The sequence below is a fragment of the Bombina bombina genome, chromosome 2 (assembly GCF_027579735.1).
Source record: "Bombina bombina isolate aBomBom1 chromosome 2, aBomBom1.pri, whole genome shotgun sequence".
In the NCBI taxonomy this organism is placed as follows: domain Eukaryota; kingdom Metazoa; phylum Chordata; class Amphibia; order Anura; family Bombinatoridae; genus Bombina; species Bombina bombina.
The window spans coordinates 822,772,277-822,792,138 of NC_069500.1; the positions used below are offsets into that span (position 1 = coordinate 822,772,277).

The 19,862-nt window shown below is 37.5% G+C and overlaps 1 protein-coding gene across 3 annotated transcripts in view; it reads right to left on the reverse strand.

The window, feature by feature from the left end:
* Positions 1–19,862, reverse strand: part of LOC128649688 (nuclear receptor ROR-beta) — a 106,271-nt gene that overhangs the window by 25,716 nt on the left and 60,693 nt on the right. For all 3 annotated transcript variants that reach the window (XM_053703086.1, XM_053703085.1, XM_053703084.1), the window contains 5 exons: positions 14,258–14,626; positions 13,826–13,947; positions 8,001–8,133; positions 268–375; positions 73–183 (listed from right to left, as the gene is read on the reverse strand). In XM_053703086.1, the coding sequence (XP_053559061.1) occupies positions 73–183; positions 268–375; positions 8,001–8,133; positions 13,826–13,947; positions 14,258–14,609 (826 nt within the window). In that variant the 5' untranslated portion in view covers positions 14,610–14,626. The remainder of the gene's footprint in view (positions 1–72; positions 184–267; positions 376–8,000; positions 8,134–13,825; positions 13,948–14,257; positions 14,627–19,862) is intronic.

Consider the following 19,862-nt stretch of genomic DNA (forward strand, 5'->3'; position numbering starts at 1 on the left):
GTTTGTGCATTAGCACATCTGTGTGTGTATACCATGGTCATTGCCTAATTGAAATCATTTTAGATTAGGTACCTGGTGACATCAGAACCACTGCTGTAAAAAGAGCAATTTCCTCATCGGTTAAGTCGAGACGGCACAGGTCACGAGCCAGATCAAAGATGGCAGACAGCAAATCATCACACCCTAGGGACACATAAAAACTTAGTCAAATAACTGAATTTCAGTGTCAACTAAACTTCACAAACATAATAAAAGTCAGTTACTCACCTAAAGCCCGAAACATCTGCATTCCCCCAAACTTTCCTTCAAATAGTACTGTGTTGTTTAAAGGGTTAAACGCTCGGGTCATCCTAATGAGCAGGACTTCCAGGCACCCTAATTCAAGAACAAGAAGAAGCAGGAAGGGGGCCGGGGAGAAAAAAAAAAATCCCAGCGTCCCATGAAAAAGAACAAGAACCATTAAATTTAAAGGGAAGATTATTATAGGTGTTTTTTTTTTACCACAGAAGAATTAAATATTTAAATACAAATCCAATTAATTTGGCTCCCACAATGCACCAAAATCAAAACAAATGTAATTGAATTGACAGGAATACCATAAGGTGGGGACATAATAACATTTGGTCAACAGGGAATTCAAATTGTTTTATTAGGGCATTAGTGGAAAGAAAAGAAAAAAATAATAAAAAAAAGCAGAAAAGGAAGAGAAGGAGGTAGAAGGTTAGAAACCATGGTGATACACAGCAAACATTATATCAACAACAAAGAAATAAACTGTTATAAACTCAGCTTTTTCTTTCCATTAGATCTAAACATTTATTGTTACTTCATTGTTTTCCTGTGCTCTACTGCTTTTTTTTATATCAAACTTTATTTAAAATGTCACTCTTTTCTCTATTGCTGTCAAGGAAAACTGTACTTAGTGTTTCTATCTTTCATAACAGCAGCATTTAAACATTGTGATTTTTTTTGTTGCTATTTGCCTGAAATTAAATGTGAGGTAAAAGATGTTTAAAGGGAGATTAAATAACAAGGGCCAGATTACAAGTGGAGCACTAATGTGCTAACCAATATTTCTTGAATGCTCTGACATTAGCGCACAACTTTAATATTACAAGTCCATTGCAATGCGTGCTAATTTGCCAGAGAAGGCAGATGCAGATTTGGGGCCCGAGCATTGCAGGTTTGCATGAGTGGGCCTGAACACTAGTTAAGAAGCTGCTGCCATTAGACTGCTGATACTTAGAGCCTGATAGTCAAAGATTATCCAGCTTGGAGAAAAATTGTAGTGCAGACTTCACAGTGGCTGAACTCACTAGATGATAAAAAAAAAACAAGGGGCAGAACTCTTCAGCACGGTCAGACAAGCCCAGTGCAATATAGCACAGCATGATGAGAGTTTTGTTAGACTTAGACTTTTTGCTTTGTATTTTATATTACTTTAGCCCTCAGATTTGGTCCTTTAGCATTATGCATTTAAGCTTTGCACTTTCTAGTTAATATTTTAATACATTTAGATTTAGACCCAGCAGGGATTTTACAAATTCTGATTGTGTTTTGAAAGTTTGTGTTACTTTAACAAAATTAGGATCATACTTTGTATATTTCTGTGTATCTTTTATAACTTACACTGAACTTGGTTATTTTGTCTATTGTAAAACAAAACACAGCTTCAGAAAGTGGGAGGAACAGGGGAGTTCTTAGAGTATGTCTAAAGCTCTCTCACAAGTCTTCTGAAAAGCTGTAAGCATTCTAAACAAGCTGGTCTCACAGATTTTTCTTGCCAGCTATATGCAGTTGACCTTTGCCCAAAATTCACAATACACTTATTTAACTGACAGAAAAGGAATAAATACTAAACTATAGGCGAAAGCAAGTTAAATTGTAGTGAAAACATTTAAATTTAATTTGTAATTGATGCAAATAACCTTTATATCAGCCCCTGGTGTTTTCCAGTTACATTCTCTCTCCTCTGTGAAATTATGTATCCCAGAGAGCTTAATTAATTTCTATGGAAGGCATATCTCTGGAAATTCCAGGTTCAACCCCTTGTCTTATAGAATTCAGTGAGTTCAGCCCCTGTGAAGTCTGCAATATAATTTCTCTCCTAACAAGAGGACCTTTGCTTATTGGGTCCATAGAACGTAATAAAGCTAAAGCTCTATGGGAAAATGAAGCTGTCAGTTTTTTCAGTTTTATTTTAAATAGAATAAATATAAAAAAGTGTATTGTAATTTGTAAAAGATACACATAAATATACAAAGTATGATCCTAATTTGTTAAAGTTACACAGAAGCTGTATAAGAATAATCAGGAGGAATTTCATGCTATAGCACACTTTGTGGACAAGTCTGGTACCGCACGAGCGCAGGATAACTAGGAGGCCTTCCTGCTGTCCCTTGACGCAGAGAAGGCCTTCGACAGGGTGGAGTGGAGACATCTCCTTGGCACGTTACAACGCTTCGGTTTCTCAGGATCTTTCTCTCAGTATATTAATAATATATATGCAGCCCCATGGATCCACATCATGGCTAATGGTTTATTCTCCCCGCGTATCGTCCTACAGAGAGGCACTCGTCAGGGTTGTCCCCTATCTCCCCTTCTTTTTAACCTGGCCTTGGAGCCGCTGGCTATCAAACTGCGCAAAGTATTCCAAGGTATTGCATTGGGTAATACGAGGCTGCAGATGGCCCTCTATGCGGACAATATGCTCCTTTTTGTAGAGCATCCTGCAAAGTATATTCCAAAAATCCTAGCGACAATAGAAGCGTTTGGGTCCTTTTCGGGCTATAGGATAAACAAAACCAAATCGAAAATTTTGTGGCTGCGGAGGCACCATACCCAATCCTTTACCTACCCATTCCAAGTAGCTAATCCAACCTTGGTTTACCTGGGGATTCATTTGTCCACTAATATCCAAACCCTATATCATGCTAATGTTACGCGGGCGTGTCGAGACATTGTACTAACCTTGGAAGACTGGAAGAACTTGCCTGTCTCCCTCACGGGGCGTGTTAATCTAATCAAGATGGTAATCTTGCCGCGGATTCTGTACCCTCTCCTAATGACACCCTTTCTGGTCACAAAGAGAGATATTGCTTTATACACACGGGCCCTATCGGGCTTCCTATGGAGGGGAGGAAAACCTAGAATAGCCCTGTTCAAATTATATGCTCAACCCTCGCAGGGTGGCTTGGGCCTGCCCAACCTTAAATTGTACAACTGGGCAGCACTTAATCGACTCATGCTAGATTGGCAATTAAAAACAAAGCACTTTCACACGCCCGAGTTAGAGAGCCATGCCCTAGGGGTGTTTGATCTCTCTTACTTACCCTATGCCTCCTTTAGCAATGTTCCCTTGGAAATTAGAGATAGCTTTCTTTACAGAGATGTGCTGAGGGCGTGGCGACTGACTTTGCGGCACGTTGGCCGTTGCTGTGTGTCCCCAAGAATGATTCCACTAAGGAACAATAATAGTTTCCCTCCAGGAATTGACACCTCTCCGTTTGTTGCTTGGGAGGGCATGGGTTTGTGTTCGGTAGGGGACGCTCTGGATCTAGCTAGGAGGTGTGCAAAGACCTTTGCTGAATTACAAACTCGGTTCAGGTTACCACAAACTCATTTCTATGCCTACCTTCAAATGAGACATTATATTAATCAGCTTATTAGAAATGACCCGTTTTTTTGGGAGCCGCATGCTCTTGGCCCATCGGTAGCTTCATTTAAACTTGGTAATTTTACAATCTCGGGGCTATATAGGACCTTATTAAGTAAAATTAAATCAACAAATTTAACTTTGTTAGAGAACAGATGGAGCAGGGACCTGGAGAGGGAAGACTTGACAGAAGTGATACAACAGAGTATAGAAAATGTTAATAGGGCGACACTATCCATGACCCTTAGGGAATCCCAGATTAGACTGCTACATAAAGATTACATCATCCCACGAAGATTATCTAAGTGGAATCCTAATGTGGTGAATGAATGTAATAAGTGCAGACTGAATGACCCCGACTTCCTCCATTATTTTTATATGTGTCCACGGGTTAAACAGTTTTGGGGAAAGATTTCTTACTGGCTTACTTATGTTATAGCAATCAAAGCGCACATTGCCATGAAACAAATCTGCTTTTTGGAGTGGAGGGAAACAAGTCCTAGACATGGCCCCCTACTCACTACTATCATTTTAATAGCAAGAAAGGTAATTTTGAAAGTATGGACGGTAAAGTCTGCTCCCACCTTTACAACATTTAAGCACAGCCTACATAGACAATTGCTTATAGAGTAATTAGACACTAAGATGAATACTAACAAAAGACTTAAACACTTTATAAACAAATGGCAGGCATATGTCGTAACTCTGAGCCTGGAAACACAGAGGCAACTATTAGCTCCATTTGCTCATACTGAATACATGCTAACAGCCTCTTTGAGGGGTGAATGGGGATTCCTATATCAAACGCAGGACAACACTGGGGAGGCGAGAGGAATTGCTGTCTAGAGAGAGGGATGCTGTTCCCCCCCCCTTTTTTTTCCTCCTCCCCCCGCCACAATCTGATATGTTTGTTTATTATGCTGTATCATTTTCAGATGTATATGTCATTTTATCTTGTCCTCAATAAAAAAGTATTTAAAAAAAAAAAGAAGAATCAGGAGGTGGCAGAGCCAGCAGCCGAAGCAGCAAAATGTGTGCCTCTTGAGCTCCTGATCTTGGATCAAAAGAACCAATATTATAAGCAAACGAAACTGGTTCTACATCTAGAAGTGTCATCTCAACAAAGACTTGGGCTGCAGGTCTAACTACTTGGGACATTTAAACAAAGAAACAAAGGAACAAACAACACAATGGTCAGTAAGTTTTCTATGAAGTCAGATCGGTGCAAGAGGCCATCTTAGGTTCTATTCAAGCTTCACCGCTGTACTAATCTCACAGACGTGCAAAATGTATTCAGCCCCATTACCTCCCGCTATGGAGAGGCTAATGTCACATATGCTATGTAACCTGCTAGTCTCACTGGACAGCCATCGACTCACTATCATTGAGGAGTTGAGAGTTGCCATGAGCCCGCTCCAGAATGAGCTATCAACATACAAGACTGAGAATTTTGTTTGCTCAGACACTCTACACCAGTCAGGAGATGCGACCCAAAGTACAGAAGAAATTACCGTAGAGGCCAACTATGAGATGGGAAATCACTCCAGCAGTCATACTTTTAAGGGTGTGTGGCAAGCCCCAGACATGCCACACATGGAGGACTTACCTCTCTGGTTCGCTCTCGTCTATTCAGCCAGAACCCTAACCCTACCTGTATCTTTACCCAGAAACTCAGTTCATACTGCAAGGGGAGTTTGTTGGCAGGACAAGCCTGGCTGGCAGTTAAAACTCTATCCCTCATTCAGGACTCTCAGCCATTAGCTACATCACATAACGTTAAGTAGGGGGTTGGTTAACTGATCGGTCCCTGCCTCAATCGCCTAGCCTCCAATTTATGGCAACCAGAACTGATCCTAATGAGTCTATATTTAAGTTTGATATATAAATCTTTGTGAAACATTATTTGTTGAATGTTAATCTATATTGTTTGTTTATGTGCACTAACGATCATACGTAGTAATACTTCTCTCTACACCTAAGTTATTTAATTTATTTTGTTAGCGTGTCTTGTGGGTTCTTGTTGTATCTTATATCTAAATTTATAGTATGTGCAGTCAATACATCAACAGAAGTTAGGTTAACTGTATACATTTTTGAATTACATTATTTGCCGAATGCCAATTTATTTTGTTTTCCTTGGAGCACTAATGGTCATACGTAGCACTACTACTTTCTATATCTAAGTTGCAGGACTACCTCAAGCACATAGTACACTCACGCTTGTTATAAAGGGGAGTACTTTATTGTATTAACCTGTATCTGTTCTTATAGTATTTTATACCTAATCATTTAATATGTGCATTCAATCCATTAACAGGTTTTTACACATATTTTCTCTTACAAATAGATTGAGGTTTTATCGTACTGTGCCAAATTGAGCTTTATTATCTCCCCCTATTTATACATAAAAGCATGTTTCCTCTTTCTTTCCCAGCCGGCGGGGGAGAGTGTGGATTTGTAGCAGCCAGTGGTAATAGTTGCTGGTTTTGACTGCCTACCTATTTTGTTATTATATAAAATTATTTATTGAGCTGATGTCAGATATATATGGAGGGTTTAGCTAGATCTGCAGCATAAGAACCTGTATACACTCATAAATTGGAACATATATCCCTTTAACTGTTGTTCATATGATGTCTTACAAGTAGGTTGACCATATCGCCGCTTTAAAAATGGACAAACATGAAAAATACATATGCCAGGACTTTTTTTCAGGGCTGTTTAAAGAAATGTTTTGTATAAGAACCCTGACATATGTATTTTTCATATGTGTCCCTTTTTAAAGCGGCAATATGGTCACCCTACTTACAAGAGATATCCAGATTATGCTTGAGTTTTCAGTGAGCAGGAGTGCTGCACTACTTTACATTACTAGCACATAGGTGCATATACTAGGCAAGTGGCAATAATTATAGTAATATGTTTTGGGTACACGTCCTCACATTCTACACATAATATATTAGCATATATTCATTTTCTTTACCATACCTAGACGCCACAAGAGTATGCTTACTATGTTATCCTACTATCCAATCATGGTCCAACAGTGGCTGTATCTATCACCGCTATTCCTCTACAAGTGTTTATGTTTTTACCGGGTACAAAAGAGACCCGTTGTAACATAAGGGGAATATTTAAAAGAAATAAAAAGAGGTTCCATCCCAGAAAACTGAGCTGTTAGTTATCATACTGTGTACTACAGGCACTCGTCTATCAAAACTTTATTATACTTATTGGCCATATATAATGTAACTCTTACCTTACATTACTGTATCATATTGTTTTTTACTGTTATGTTTCAACAACCTCAATAAAAAAATATTGATCCAAAAAAAAAAGAAGAATCAGAATTTGTAAAATCACAACCCTAAATACACTGCTGTATACCAAACAAAATAGAAAGTACAACATTTAAATAATAAAACAATTTGAAATGTAAAGTAATCTAAAATACAAAAGCACAAAGTGTAAATGCAGCAGAACTGTCATTTCATGGAGTGCTTTTTTGCAATGGGCTTGTCTCTCCTTCACATACAGAAATTCAGGGAACCACCCCTTGGAGAAGTTAAGCAAAATCGTCCTTTTAAGGGATCTTGCAGTGCTGGAGGATCATTTTAGATAATCTCACCTGAGCAAAGAGCATTAGATCATCAGGCCCTTAGTCTCTGCCACGTCAAGGTTGGCAGAGTTAAATCATCCTATTTAGATCACTGGGGATGATTGACAAGCTCTGCTTTCATGCAATTGGTTGTACAAGAGTAGGGGGGGCATGGCTGCACGGGCAATCGATGCCCACTCGCTACAATGCTGACCATAAACATTTGTACCTAACAGTTAATAAGCCTTAGCAGAAAGCACAGAACTGTACAACTGTATTAGTTTCAAGTTTAATGTAACCAGATTTTACTTCACATTCATTTCAGGTTAAACAAAAACAAACAAAAAACATTTGTGTAAAATGTCCCTTTTATTGAGTATCATATCTCCATTTTCAGTCACTCATGCAGTCACTAGGGAATGTGACATTCGAAATAGTGTTTCTAGTCTACAATTGTGTTTTAGAAATGTAATATTCGAATTCGAATGTGACATTCGAAAATCGAATTTTTAAGAATATTCGTTCTTATCAACATTCTATTATGTAAATCAAATTTCTACACTAACATTCGTTCTAACATTCGAATTTGGATATAAACACATTCGCCCATCCCTAGCAGTCACCATCTGTCTTCTGTTTTGTTCCCCAGTTTCTCCATTTGGTATATCTTTATATTCCACATCTTACCAACGGTCTAATACTCACACACACTCCTCTTTCTCTCTCTCTTCACTCTCATTTTCTTACCTGCTTTAAGCAGCACAATCTGGTCATTCTGACACAGTTCCATGAATCCATCTAAACGTTTGGCGAACTCCACAACATACTGTACAGCGTGTGAGACATGGACGGAGCAGAGTTGCCACATAACTTCACAGGACTGTTAGGAGACACACAAGATGGTTTATGAGTGCATAGCTGTTAATCCATCTAGGCCTATGTTATAGGTTAATCCCCATGCTTTTATGAGTGTTAAAGTGGCTGCTGTTTCGGCTAACAGGTAGCAATCAGACAAGCTAAAGTAGAGCACTGGGCATGTTAAAAAGTGATTCAATTCAGGAACTTTGGGATTTTCGACAGTTGGGGGTTGTATAGTAATAATTTGGGTAGCTGTAGTACCCACCAAGCAAGCTTCCCCATGGAAACGCCACTGCTCAGGGTATCTCTGGACGTGGTCATTAAGTGGATATGAAACCTAAATTTTTTCTTTCATGATTCAGATAAAGCATGTGATTTTAAACAACTTTCTAATTTATTTCTATCATCATGTTTTCTTCATTCTCTTGTTGGAAAGCAGGGACTTTTGTTTAGGAGTTGGCCCATTTCTGGAGCACTATTTCCTGTCATGTAGTGCTCCAGACACCTACCTAGGTATCTCTTTAACACAGAATATCATGAGAACAAAGCAAATCTGATAATAAAAGTAAATTGGAAACTTTTTAAACATTGTATGCTCTGTCTGAATCACAAAACAAATTGTTTTACTTTCATATCCCTTTAAAGATGCATTTGTCACAGTGCTTATGGTAAGTGTGTGAGTTGTTTGTCTCTGACCATAGGGGAGTATATGTTTGTTCATGGTGATGTATGTCTCTGATATGTGTCGGCCTTAATGGTGCTATGGGAGTAGCAGTGGACATAACTATGTATTTGTTTCAAGGTACGTCTATTCCCATTCATCAGAATTCGCCTATCTTGCATGGCTTTTCTTAGGGTTTTCATATTTGAATGCATTTCAAGGGACATGAATCCCATCATTTTTCTTTAAGGCTTTAGGCAAAGCATGCAATATTAAACAACTTTCCAAATGTAGTTAATTTTCAAATGTGCTTCATTCTCTTGGTATCCTTTGTTGAAGGAGCAGAAATGCACTACTGGCAGCTTTAATGAACACATCAAGTGAGCCAATTGTAAGAGGCATATACATACATATATATATATATATATATATATATATATACACACACATACACGTGTGTGTGTGCAGCCACCAATCAGCAACTTGCTCCTAAAAATACCTAGGTATGCCTTTAAACAAAGGATACCAATAGAACAAAGCAAAATAGATAATAGAAGTAAATTGGAAATTTCTTTAAAATTAAGTTTAGTTGTGGCTTTCATGTCCCTTTTAATACATTTGGAGAAAAAAAACACAATAGTCCATTCATCTTAAGGTTTTCAAATGCATGTGACATGACAACACCCCTAAACTTTGCACAATGACAATTTAATTACATTCCAATCCAATACTTCTCCAGGACCTTTTTTTTTTAAAGGTTTTGGAGTTTCTCCAGCCTTGACTCCATTTTGACCTGTTTTGGATGTGTGTTTGGATTTTTAAACATTAAAGTGAAAGTTTTTAGCTGCTACAGCCCACGGCTAAGCAATTTTTTTGCTAAGAGGTGACGTTTTCACCTCTTAGCCAATAGCCGTGCGGTAAATCCGGCTCCCATGGGCGCTAAGCCAGATTTACCGCACGGCTATTGGCTAAGAGGTGAAAACGTCACCTCTTAGCAAAAAAATATTTTAGCCGTGGGCTGCTGTAGCAGCAAAAAACAGTGATCGATTGAAACAAATAAAGGTGCTTTCTACATGAAGTATTTTATACTTCATGAATGAAAGTCCCCTTTATTTGTTTCAATAGTCAATCCTAGCGTTTGTAAAACGGTAGGATTGACTTTCACTTTAATTATAAAAATACTACAAATAATATTAAAATTGTCACGTGCACAAGTAATAATTATATATTAATTAATATGTGAAAAAAATGCAGAAACATTATTCAGTCATCATCATTACTAAATTTGTAAGTTGCCATATTTTTATTTTGCTTTGGACGCCTATATTTTGCTTCACTAAAAATAAAATTCTCAGGAAAATCACTTTTAAATGCCTGTGATAATGTTTCTTGTAGCCTTCCAATTTTTATTTTTTTATGTTTAACTAGATTTTCCTGTAATATCATTTACTAATTTGAATAGTTTTACTAATTTAAATGGTGGCTGTTTTTATGATTTGGAACAACTTAAAAAAACAAAAAAAAAACTACTCAATGTGCCATACAATGTTTTTGCACAGAAATTCTAAGGTATTAGAATCAGGGCCGTAGTTGTATGTAATATTGGTAAGTGGATATAACTTGAGGATTTTATTTTCATTTCATAATGCGGTGTACTCTACTGCCCTTACAATGTGAGTGTATTTATTTAATTGCGTTTTATTTCTGGATATGGCCTTAGTACATAAGAGTTTACAGTAACACCTTGAGAATATTATATATATGTTTAGGTAATGTGTAATAAAACAACTTTGTGACATACTTTCATTATTTAGTTTGCCTTGTTTTCATGTAATTTAGGTCTGGAAATTGTGGGTTTTCTAATACTCAGGACTGGAAACTGCTAACACTGCTACATGTAGGTTCCCTAATTGGCTTTATATGCACTTTATACAAACATAATGACTGTGGCTAGCCTTGTTGTCCACAGACTAAAGCCCAGATTGGCTTCTCCAAATAAGGCAAATTGTAAGAGGAGTTTGAACTAAAAAAAAAAAAAAGAAAATGCGGCAAACAAGATGGTAATTTGTTTTAAAAATGTTTAGAAGTGTCTGATATGTGAACAAAACAAACATGTATTGTAATTACAAGGTATTCTGTCCCTTTAATTGTGTTAGTTGTTCTAAAAGTGGTCTTAATTGTATGTGTCTGTATGAGGTCTTGATGGAGTGTGTACATTACTTTTGTTCATTGTATAATTTACGCCTGTTTACGTAGCGATTGCTGAAGCTGCCTTATGGATACAAGTGCATTTATATTTCTATGCCTTTGTCATGCTGTGTCAGTTCGTGGTCTCAGTACACTGTCAGTGTCGACTACAAATGTATTGAGCAGTAGCACTCAGCAGGAAGCTCTAGTGCAGAGAAAGGGACAAACAGACTCTCAAGTGGTCAACACGTGCAAACGTATTTATGTAGCTATAGTTGTATTCCAGCTATAACATTTCCCCCCATGAAGCATGACAGTCACATTTCTGAGTTTATAAAATTTTCCTCTATTGCTGGAAACATCTACTGCAACATTTAAAAGGCAGCTCTCATACATATGAAAGTGGCAATACTTGCCCATATAACTTCAGTAAGATGCACTAAAGCAAATCACCTATATAACATATTATTGTAATGAAAAGAATGGATTTGTTTACCCTTAATGTGTTCCAAATGACTTGTTATACCCGTTGCAGAGTATTAAATGTATGGGAAATTGCTTCTTTATATATATATATATATATATATAAATATATATATATATATATATTTATATATATTTTATATTTGAAATATACCTTTTGTTCTGCAGGACAGATTCATTAAAATGGGCTGAGTCTGCAAGTAAAGCAGACCTAGAAAAGTTATCTATGTAAGGTATGGGAATGCTAAGGGATAGATTAGCACAACCAGCTATTTCAGATACAAAATCTCTATCTGCCCTCTACCCACACTGGGAGATTGATCGGTGCTATGGTCTCCTGTATACATGACTTTTCTACAGAGAATAAAAATGGCTGGGTTACTTATATTTTTAGTAAAGGTGGGGATAATACAACAGGCAAAAGTAGTTTTTTCAAATAACAAAGTTTGCCGTTTGTAAACCATTAAAGGGACATAATACTCATATGCTAAATCACTTGAAACTGATGCAGTATAACTGTAAAAAGCTGACAGGAAAATATCACCTGAGCATCTCTATGTAAAAAAGGAAGATATTTTACCTCAGAATTTACTCAGCTCAGCAGAGTAAGTTCTGTGTAAAAAGTTATACTTCACCTGCTTCCAGCTGCAGGTAAAAATAAAAAAAAAATGAAGAAATGAACAGCAGCCAATCAGCATCAGCAGTGCTGAGGTCATGAACTCTTACTCTGATCTCATGAGATTTCACTTAACTCTCATGAGATTTCATAGTAAGCTTCCTTTACCTGATTGGTGAAATAATATGAGAGTTCACGAGGCTCATTATTTCAGATGTCCCAGGACAGACACACTAAAATGCTGCTTAGAAATCCTTTACAATGGGAGGTGGCTACTGAGGAACTTTTGAGGTCAAATATCTTTCTTTTTTACATAGAGATGTTCAGGTGATATTTTCTAGTCAGCTTTTTACAGCTATGCTGCATCACTTTCAAGTGTTTAAACATTTGGGTATCATGGCCCTTTAAGTAGATTTCAGCAGGTAAATGTTCCATTGAAAATACATTAAAAGGGGAAAATAATGTCCATTTAAAAAAAGTAATTCATATAATGAAAATTAGAAAGCTCTGCTCTTTTTATGAGAACTGAGAATATCTTGCTAAATAATTGCACTTTTTTTGAGAGTCATCTTTATATAATTATTGTCAATATGCATAAAAATATAATTTATACTTTATTAACCATGATTAAACATTAAATTAAGTGTTTATGTATACATCAGAAATGAATTACTACATTGCAAAAAAAAATCTTTATACAAAAAAAAAAAGTGTATGAAACTGTCAGCTTGTTAGCAAATTGTGCATTGTTTTGCAGTCTAGGGACATACTCGTTGAAATTGTTTACCTTCTCTGCATTGTTGTTGCCAATGGGACATATAAAATTAGCTCCTGCACATATCAACCAATCACTGTGCAGCATGTTGTAAGGTCAGGGGTCTGAATTCTACTGAACACACTACAATCTATATGGGAAGTAGTGGAAAAACTACAACAATCACATTTAAATTACAGGGAAAGGGCACAATAAATACTAAAAATGCATTGCAAAGTTGTTTCACTGTGTAGAATTAAAAGTACAGCTTTACCTATTTTTTTCTCCCCTTTAATTTGTCTACAATGATCTATTTTACCTAGTGGAGTATATTAAATTGTTTACAAATAGATTTTATACTGAAAGTTTCTATATTAAGTATAAACTATAGAAAAACAGTGTAAACATAGTCAGCAGAAGAAATTACACTTCCAACGGGTGTTAGGAGAGATAAGTAATAAGTATTGGGCTTTGGTATAAATGCAGAGATAAGATAAACATTTGTGTGTACAGAAAGTGATAAAACAGATCTGATTTCCCTGCAAGCTCAACCCATTGTAATGGGTTGTGAATTCAAGGAACAAAACCAGCTATTTCATATACAATAATAAACACAAAGAGGCAATTCTTCAAACATTTCATATTCTGCAGCCGGTATATCAAGTCATTGGAAACACATTAAGGAAAAAAAACATTTATAGCATACTGTCCCTTTAAGCATGTTATGTGAATTTAAATTCTGAATTTAAATGTCCATTTAAAGATTTATATTAGTTTAAGTGGTGTTGAGAGATTATTGTGCTCCTGTTGACGCCATTACAAAGTATTCATTTTGTATATGTGGTACTTATAGTGATCTTTAAATTAAATCTACTTTTAATTTAATTAAACGTTATATTATGGATACTAGAAGCACATACGAATTGTTATTTTTGATACTAGAAGCACATTACAGTCATTATGTGAGAAATAAGAGTGTACAAGTTAATCCTGTGTTTGCACCCTGGCCTCACCTTGCTCTGCAATGCGCGCACTTCCTCCTGTGAGTGAAGGTTCCAGGTCATTCTTCTCACCTCATTGTTAGTGTATAGACAGGTGTCTAAATGGGAACGAATGATGTTCTGGGACAAGAGTTCTGCAGAAGAAGGAAACTTAGATTAGTAAACTTAGACTAGTTTTATATTACTCTAAATATTTTACACTTCCTCCTTCCTTTTCTAATTCTTGATACTTTTTTTTTAATCCCATCTTAGCCTTCCTTCAAAGCTTTACATTTCAAGGACTTTTCATAATTCTTAATATTTCAGTTTCTCTTCCTAGTACTAAATATTTTAGTTGTCCTTTCCAGCTCAGTGTCTATAATTTCCACCCTGATACTTCAGCTGAACCACTTGTCTCCCAGAATCCTTGAGTAATGTTCCCATGTTCCCAGTGTAAGAATTTACCTATGTCTGCAGGGTTGATGTCCAGCACCAACTGTCCCTCCTCCAACCCTTTCATGCAGTGTCCAGCAAGAGGATCTGGTGTTGTCACATGCCCAGGGTCTGGTGAGGTATGTGTGGAAAGAGGAATATCCAGGCTATAGTAAGAGCTGCTTTCATCTGGGGTGAGCGGGAAATCAAACAGAAGGCTGTCAGACAGGCCACTCAATTCCTCCAAGTCAGACAGACCGCTGCTCACACTAGTGGGATAACTGTGTGGAACCATATCAGTGACCTCTCTGTCCAGCACCGGCTCCTGTTTCTGCTGGTGCTTCTGGACCTCAGCATAAAGGCTATCCCTCTGTTTCTTGGACATGCGACCAAATTTCACAGCTGTGGAAAAAACATAATTTATGTAAGAACTTACCTGATAAATTCATTTCTTTCATATTGGCAAGAGTCCATGAGCTAGTGACATATGGGATATACAATCCTACCAGGAGGGGCAAAGTTTCCCAAACCTCAAAATGCCTATAAATACACCCCTCACCACACCCACAATTCAGTTTAACGAATAGCCAAGCAGTGGGGTGATAAAGAAAGGAGTAGAAAGCATCAACAAAGGAAATTTGGAAATAATTGTGCTTTATACAAAAAATCATAACCACCATAAAAAGGGTGGGCCTCATGGACTCTTGCCAATATGAAAGAAATTAATTTATCAGGTAAGTTCTTACATAAATTATGTTTTCTTTCATGTAATTGGCAAGAGTCCATGAGCTAGTGACATATGGGATATCAATACCCAAGATGTGGAGTCTTCCACTCAAGAGTCACTAGAGAGGGAGTGAATAAAATAAAAACAGCCATATTACGCTGAAATAATAATCCACAACCCACAAAATAAGTTATTTTCACTTTGAAAAGAAAAAAAATCTTAAATCAAAAGCAGAAGAATCAAACTGAAACAGCTGCCTGAAGAACTTTTCTACCAAAAACTGCTTCCGAAGAAGCAAATACATCAAAATGGTAGAATTTAGTAAATGTATGCAAAGAGGACCAAGTGGCTGCTTTGCAAATCTGATCGACTGAAGCTTCATTCTTAAAAGCCCATGAAGTAGAGACTGATCTAGTAGAATGAGCTGTAATTCTCTGAGGCGGGGTTTGACCCGACTCCAAATAAGCTTGATGAATCAAAAGTTTCAACCAAGAAGCCAAGGAAACAGCAGAAGCTTTCTGACCTTTCCTAGGACCAGAAAATAAAACAAAAAGACTAGAAGTCTTCCTGAAATTTTTAGTAGCTTCCACATAATATTTCAAAGCTCTTACCACATCCAAAGAATGTAAGGATCTCTCCAAAGAATTCTTAGGATTAGGACATAAAGAAGGGACAACAATTTCTCTACTAATGTTGTTAGAATTCACAACCTTAGGTAAAAATTGAAAAGAAGTCCGCAAAACTGCCTTATCCTGATGAAAAATCAGAAAAGGAGACTCACAAGAAAGAGCAGATAGCTCAGAAACTCTTCTAGCAGAAGAGATAGCCAAAAGGAAAACACTTTCCAGGAAAGTAGTTTAATGTCCAAAGAATGCATAGGTTCAAAAGGAGGAGCCTGTAAAGCCCTCAGAACCAAATTAAGACTCCAAGGAGGAGAAATTGACTTAATGACAGGTTTAATACGAACTAAAGCCTGTACAAAACAGTGTATATCAGGAAGTATAGCAATTTTTCTGTGAAATAAAACAGAAAGAGCGGAGATTTGTCCTTTCAAGGAACTTGCAGATAAACCCTTATCCAGACCATCCTGAAGAAACTGCAAAATTCTAGGAATTCTAAAAGAATGCCAGGAGAATTTATGAGAAGAACACCATAAAATGTAAGCCTTCCAAACTCTATAATAAATCTTCCTAGAGACAGATTTACGAGCTTGTAACATAGTATTAATCACTGAATCAGAGAAACCTCTATGACTTAGAACTAAGCGTTCAATTTACATACCTTCAAATTTAATGATTTGAGATCCTGATGGAAAAACGGACCTTGAGATAGTAGGTTCGGCCGTAATGGAAGTGGCCAAGGCGGGCAACTGGACATCCGAACCAGATCCGCATACCAAAACCTGTGTGGCCATGCTGGAGCCACCAGCAACACAAAAGACTGTTCCATGATGATTTTGGAAATCACTCTTGGAAGAAGAACTAGAGGCAGGAAGATGTAAGCAGGTTGATAACACCAAGGAAGTGTCAGCGCATCCACTGCTTCCGCCTGAACATCCCTGGACCTGGACAGGTATCTGGGAAGTTTCTTGTTTAGATGAGAAGCCATGAGATCTATCTCTCTGGAAGCCCCCACATCTGAACAATCTGAGAAAACACATCTGGATGGAGAGACCACTCCCCTGGATGTAAAGTCTGGCAGCTGAGATAATCCGCCTCCCAATTGTCTACACCTGGGATATGTACCGCAGAGATAAGACAGGAGCTGGATTCCGCCCAAGCAAGTATCCAAGATACTTCTTTCATAGCTTGGGGACTGTGAGTCCCACCCTGATGATTGACATAAGCCACAGTTGTGATATTGTCTGTCTGAAAACAAATGAACGGTTCCCTCTTTAGTAGAGGCCAGAACTGAAGAGCCCTGAGAATTGCACGGAGTTCTAAAATATTTATTGGTAATCTCGCATCTTGAGATTTCCAAACCCCTTGTGCTGTCAGAGACCCCCAAACAGCTCCCCAACCTGAAAGACTCGCATCTGTTGTGATCACAGTCCAGGTTGGGCGAACAAAAGAAGCCCCTTGAACCAAATGATGGTGATCTAGCCACCATGTCAGAGAGTGTCGTACATTGGGATTCAAGGATATTAATTGTGATATCTTTGTATAATCCCTGCACCATTGATTCAGCATACAAAGCTGTAGAGGTCTCATGTGAAAACGAGCAAAGGGGATTGTGTCCGATGCTGCAGTCATGAGACCTAAAACTTCCATGCACATAGCCACTGAAGGGAATGACTGAGACTGAAGGCGCCGACAGGCTGCAACCAATTTTTAACATCTCTTGTCTGTTAGAGACAGAGTCATGGACACTGAATCTATCTGGAAACCTAAAAAGGTGACCCTTGTCTGAGGAATCAAGAAACTTTTTGGTAAATTGATACTCCAACCATGTTTCCGAAGAAACAACACTAGTTGATTCGTGTGAGATTCAGCAGTATGTAAAGACTGAGCTAGTACCAAGATATCGTCCAAATAAGGAAACACCGCAATACCCTGTTCTCTGATTACTGATAGTAGGGCACCCAGAACCTTTGAAAAGATTCTTGGAGCTGTTGCTAGGCCAAATGGAAGATCAACAAATTGGTAATGCTTGTCTAGAAAAGAGAATCTCAGAAACTGATAGTGTTCTGGATGAATCGGAATATGAAGGTATGCATCCTGCAAGTCTATTGTGGACATATAATGTCCTTGCTGAACAAAAGGCAGAATAGTCCTTATAGTCACCATCTAGAAAGTTGGTACTCTTACATAACGATTCAAAATTTTCAGATCCAGATTTGTTTCAGATAAACAAATTTTCTTTCTTTGGTACAATGAATAGGTTTGAATAAAACCCCAAACCTTGTTCCTGAAGAGGAACTGGCATGATTACCCCTGAAGACTCCAGATCTGAAACACACTTCAGAAAAGCCTGAGCTTTTACTGGATTTACAGGAATGTGTGAGAGAAAAAATCTTCTCACAGGAGGTCTTACTTTGAATCCTATTCGATACCCTTGAGAGACAATGCTCTGAATCCAATGATTTTGGACAGATTTTATCCAAAAATCCTTGAAAAACCTTAATCTGCCCCCTACCAGCTGAGCTGGAATGAGGGCCGCACCTTCATGCGGATTTAGGGGCAGACTTTGGTTTCCTAAATGGCTTGGATTTATTCCAATTTGAGGAAGGCTTCCAACTGGAAGCAGATTCCTTGGGAGGAGGATTGAGTTTTTGTTCCTTATTCTGACGAAAGGAACGAAAACGGTTAGAAGCCTTAGATTTACCCTTAGGTTTTTTATCCTGAGGCAAAAAAACTCCTTTTCCTCCAGTGATAGTTGAAATAATAGAATCCAACTGAGAACCAAATAAATTATTACCTTGGAAAGAAAGAGATAGTAATCTAGATTTATATGTCATATCAGCATTCCAAGATTTAAGCCACAAAGCTCTTCTAGCTAATACAGCTAAAGACGTGGATCTAACATCAATTTTGATAATATCAAAAATGGCATCACAAATAAAATGATTAGCATGTTGCAGTAAGCGAACAATGCTAGATATGTCAGAATCCAATTCATGTTGCGCTAAATTTTCCAACCAGAAAGTTGATGCGGCCGCAACATCACCCAAAGAAATAGCAGGTCTGAGAAGATGACCTGAATATAAATAGGCCTTCCTTAGATAAGATTCAAGCTTCCTATCTAAAGGATCCTTAAAGGAAGTGCTATCTTCCATAGGAATAGTGGTACGTTTAGCAAGAGTAGAAATAGCCCCATCAACTTTGGGGATCTTTTCCCAAAACTCTATAGATTTTGCTGGTAAAGGATACAATCTCTTAAACCTTGAAGAAGAAACAAAGGAAGTACCTGGCTTATTCAATTCCCTAGAAATCATATCAGAAATAGCCTCAGGAATGGGAAAAACACCTGGGGAAACCACAGGAGGTTTAAAAACAGCATTTAAACGTTTATTAGACTGAACGTCAATAGGACTGGTTACCTCAATATCCAAAGTATTTAACACTTCTTTTAATAAAGAACGCATATACTCTATTTTAAATAAATAAGTAGATTAGTCAGTGTCAATATCTGAGGAAGGATCTTCTGTTTCAGATAGATCCTCATCAGAAGAGGATGAATTATTATGTTGTTGGTCATTTGAAATTTCATCAGCTAAATGAGAAGTTTTAAAAGACCTTTTACGTTTATTAGAAGGTGGAAATGCAGACAAAGCCTTCATAATAGATTCAGAAACAAATTCTTTGAAATTTACAGGTATATCATGCACATTAGAAGTTGAAGGAACTGCAACTGGCAATGTACTATTACTGATAGAAACACTATCTGCATGTAAAAGTTTATCATGACAACTATTACAAATGACATTTCTATAATTTTGCAACAAATGCACTTAGCTTTTGTAGAACCGACGTCAGGCAGCAAGCTTCCAGCAGAAACTTCTGAGGCAGGATCAGATTGGGACATCTTGCTCAATGTAAAAGAAAAAACAACATATAAAGCAAAATTATCTATTTCCTTAAATGACAGTTTCAGGAATGGGAAAAAATGCAAATGCATAGGCCTCTTGATAGAAGAAAGCAGGAGGCAAACATGAATGGGGTATTGAAATAATGAAAAAAATTGGCGCCAAGTATGACGCACAATGTAACGTAAACTTTTTTGGCGCCAAAATTGACCGGAAATTACACAGTTGCGTCACTAATGACGCCGCCGTGTGAAAGGTCTCGACGTCACGTGTGACGCCGGAAATGACGAAGTTGCGTCAAAAACGTAATTTCACGCGCCAAAAAATTACGCAATAAAGTCTAACATTTGACGCACCCGCGGGCCTAATACCCGCAAATGCAAAAG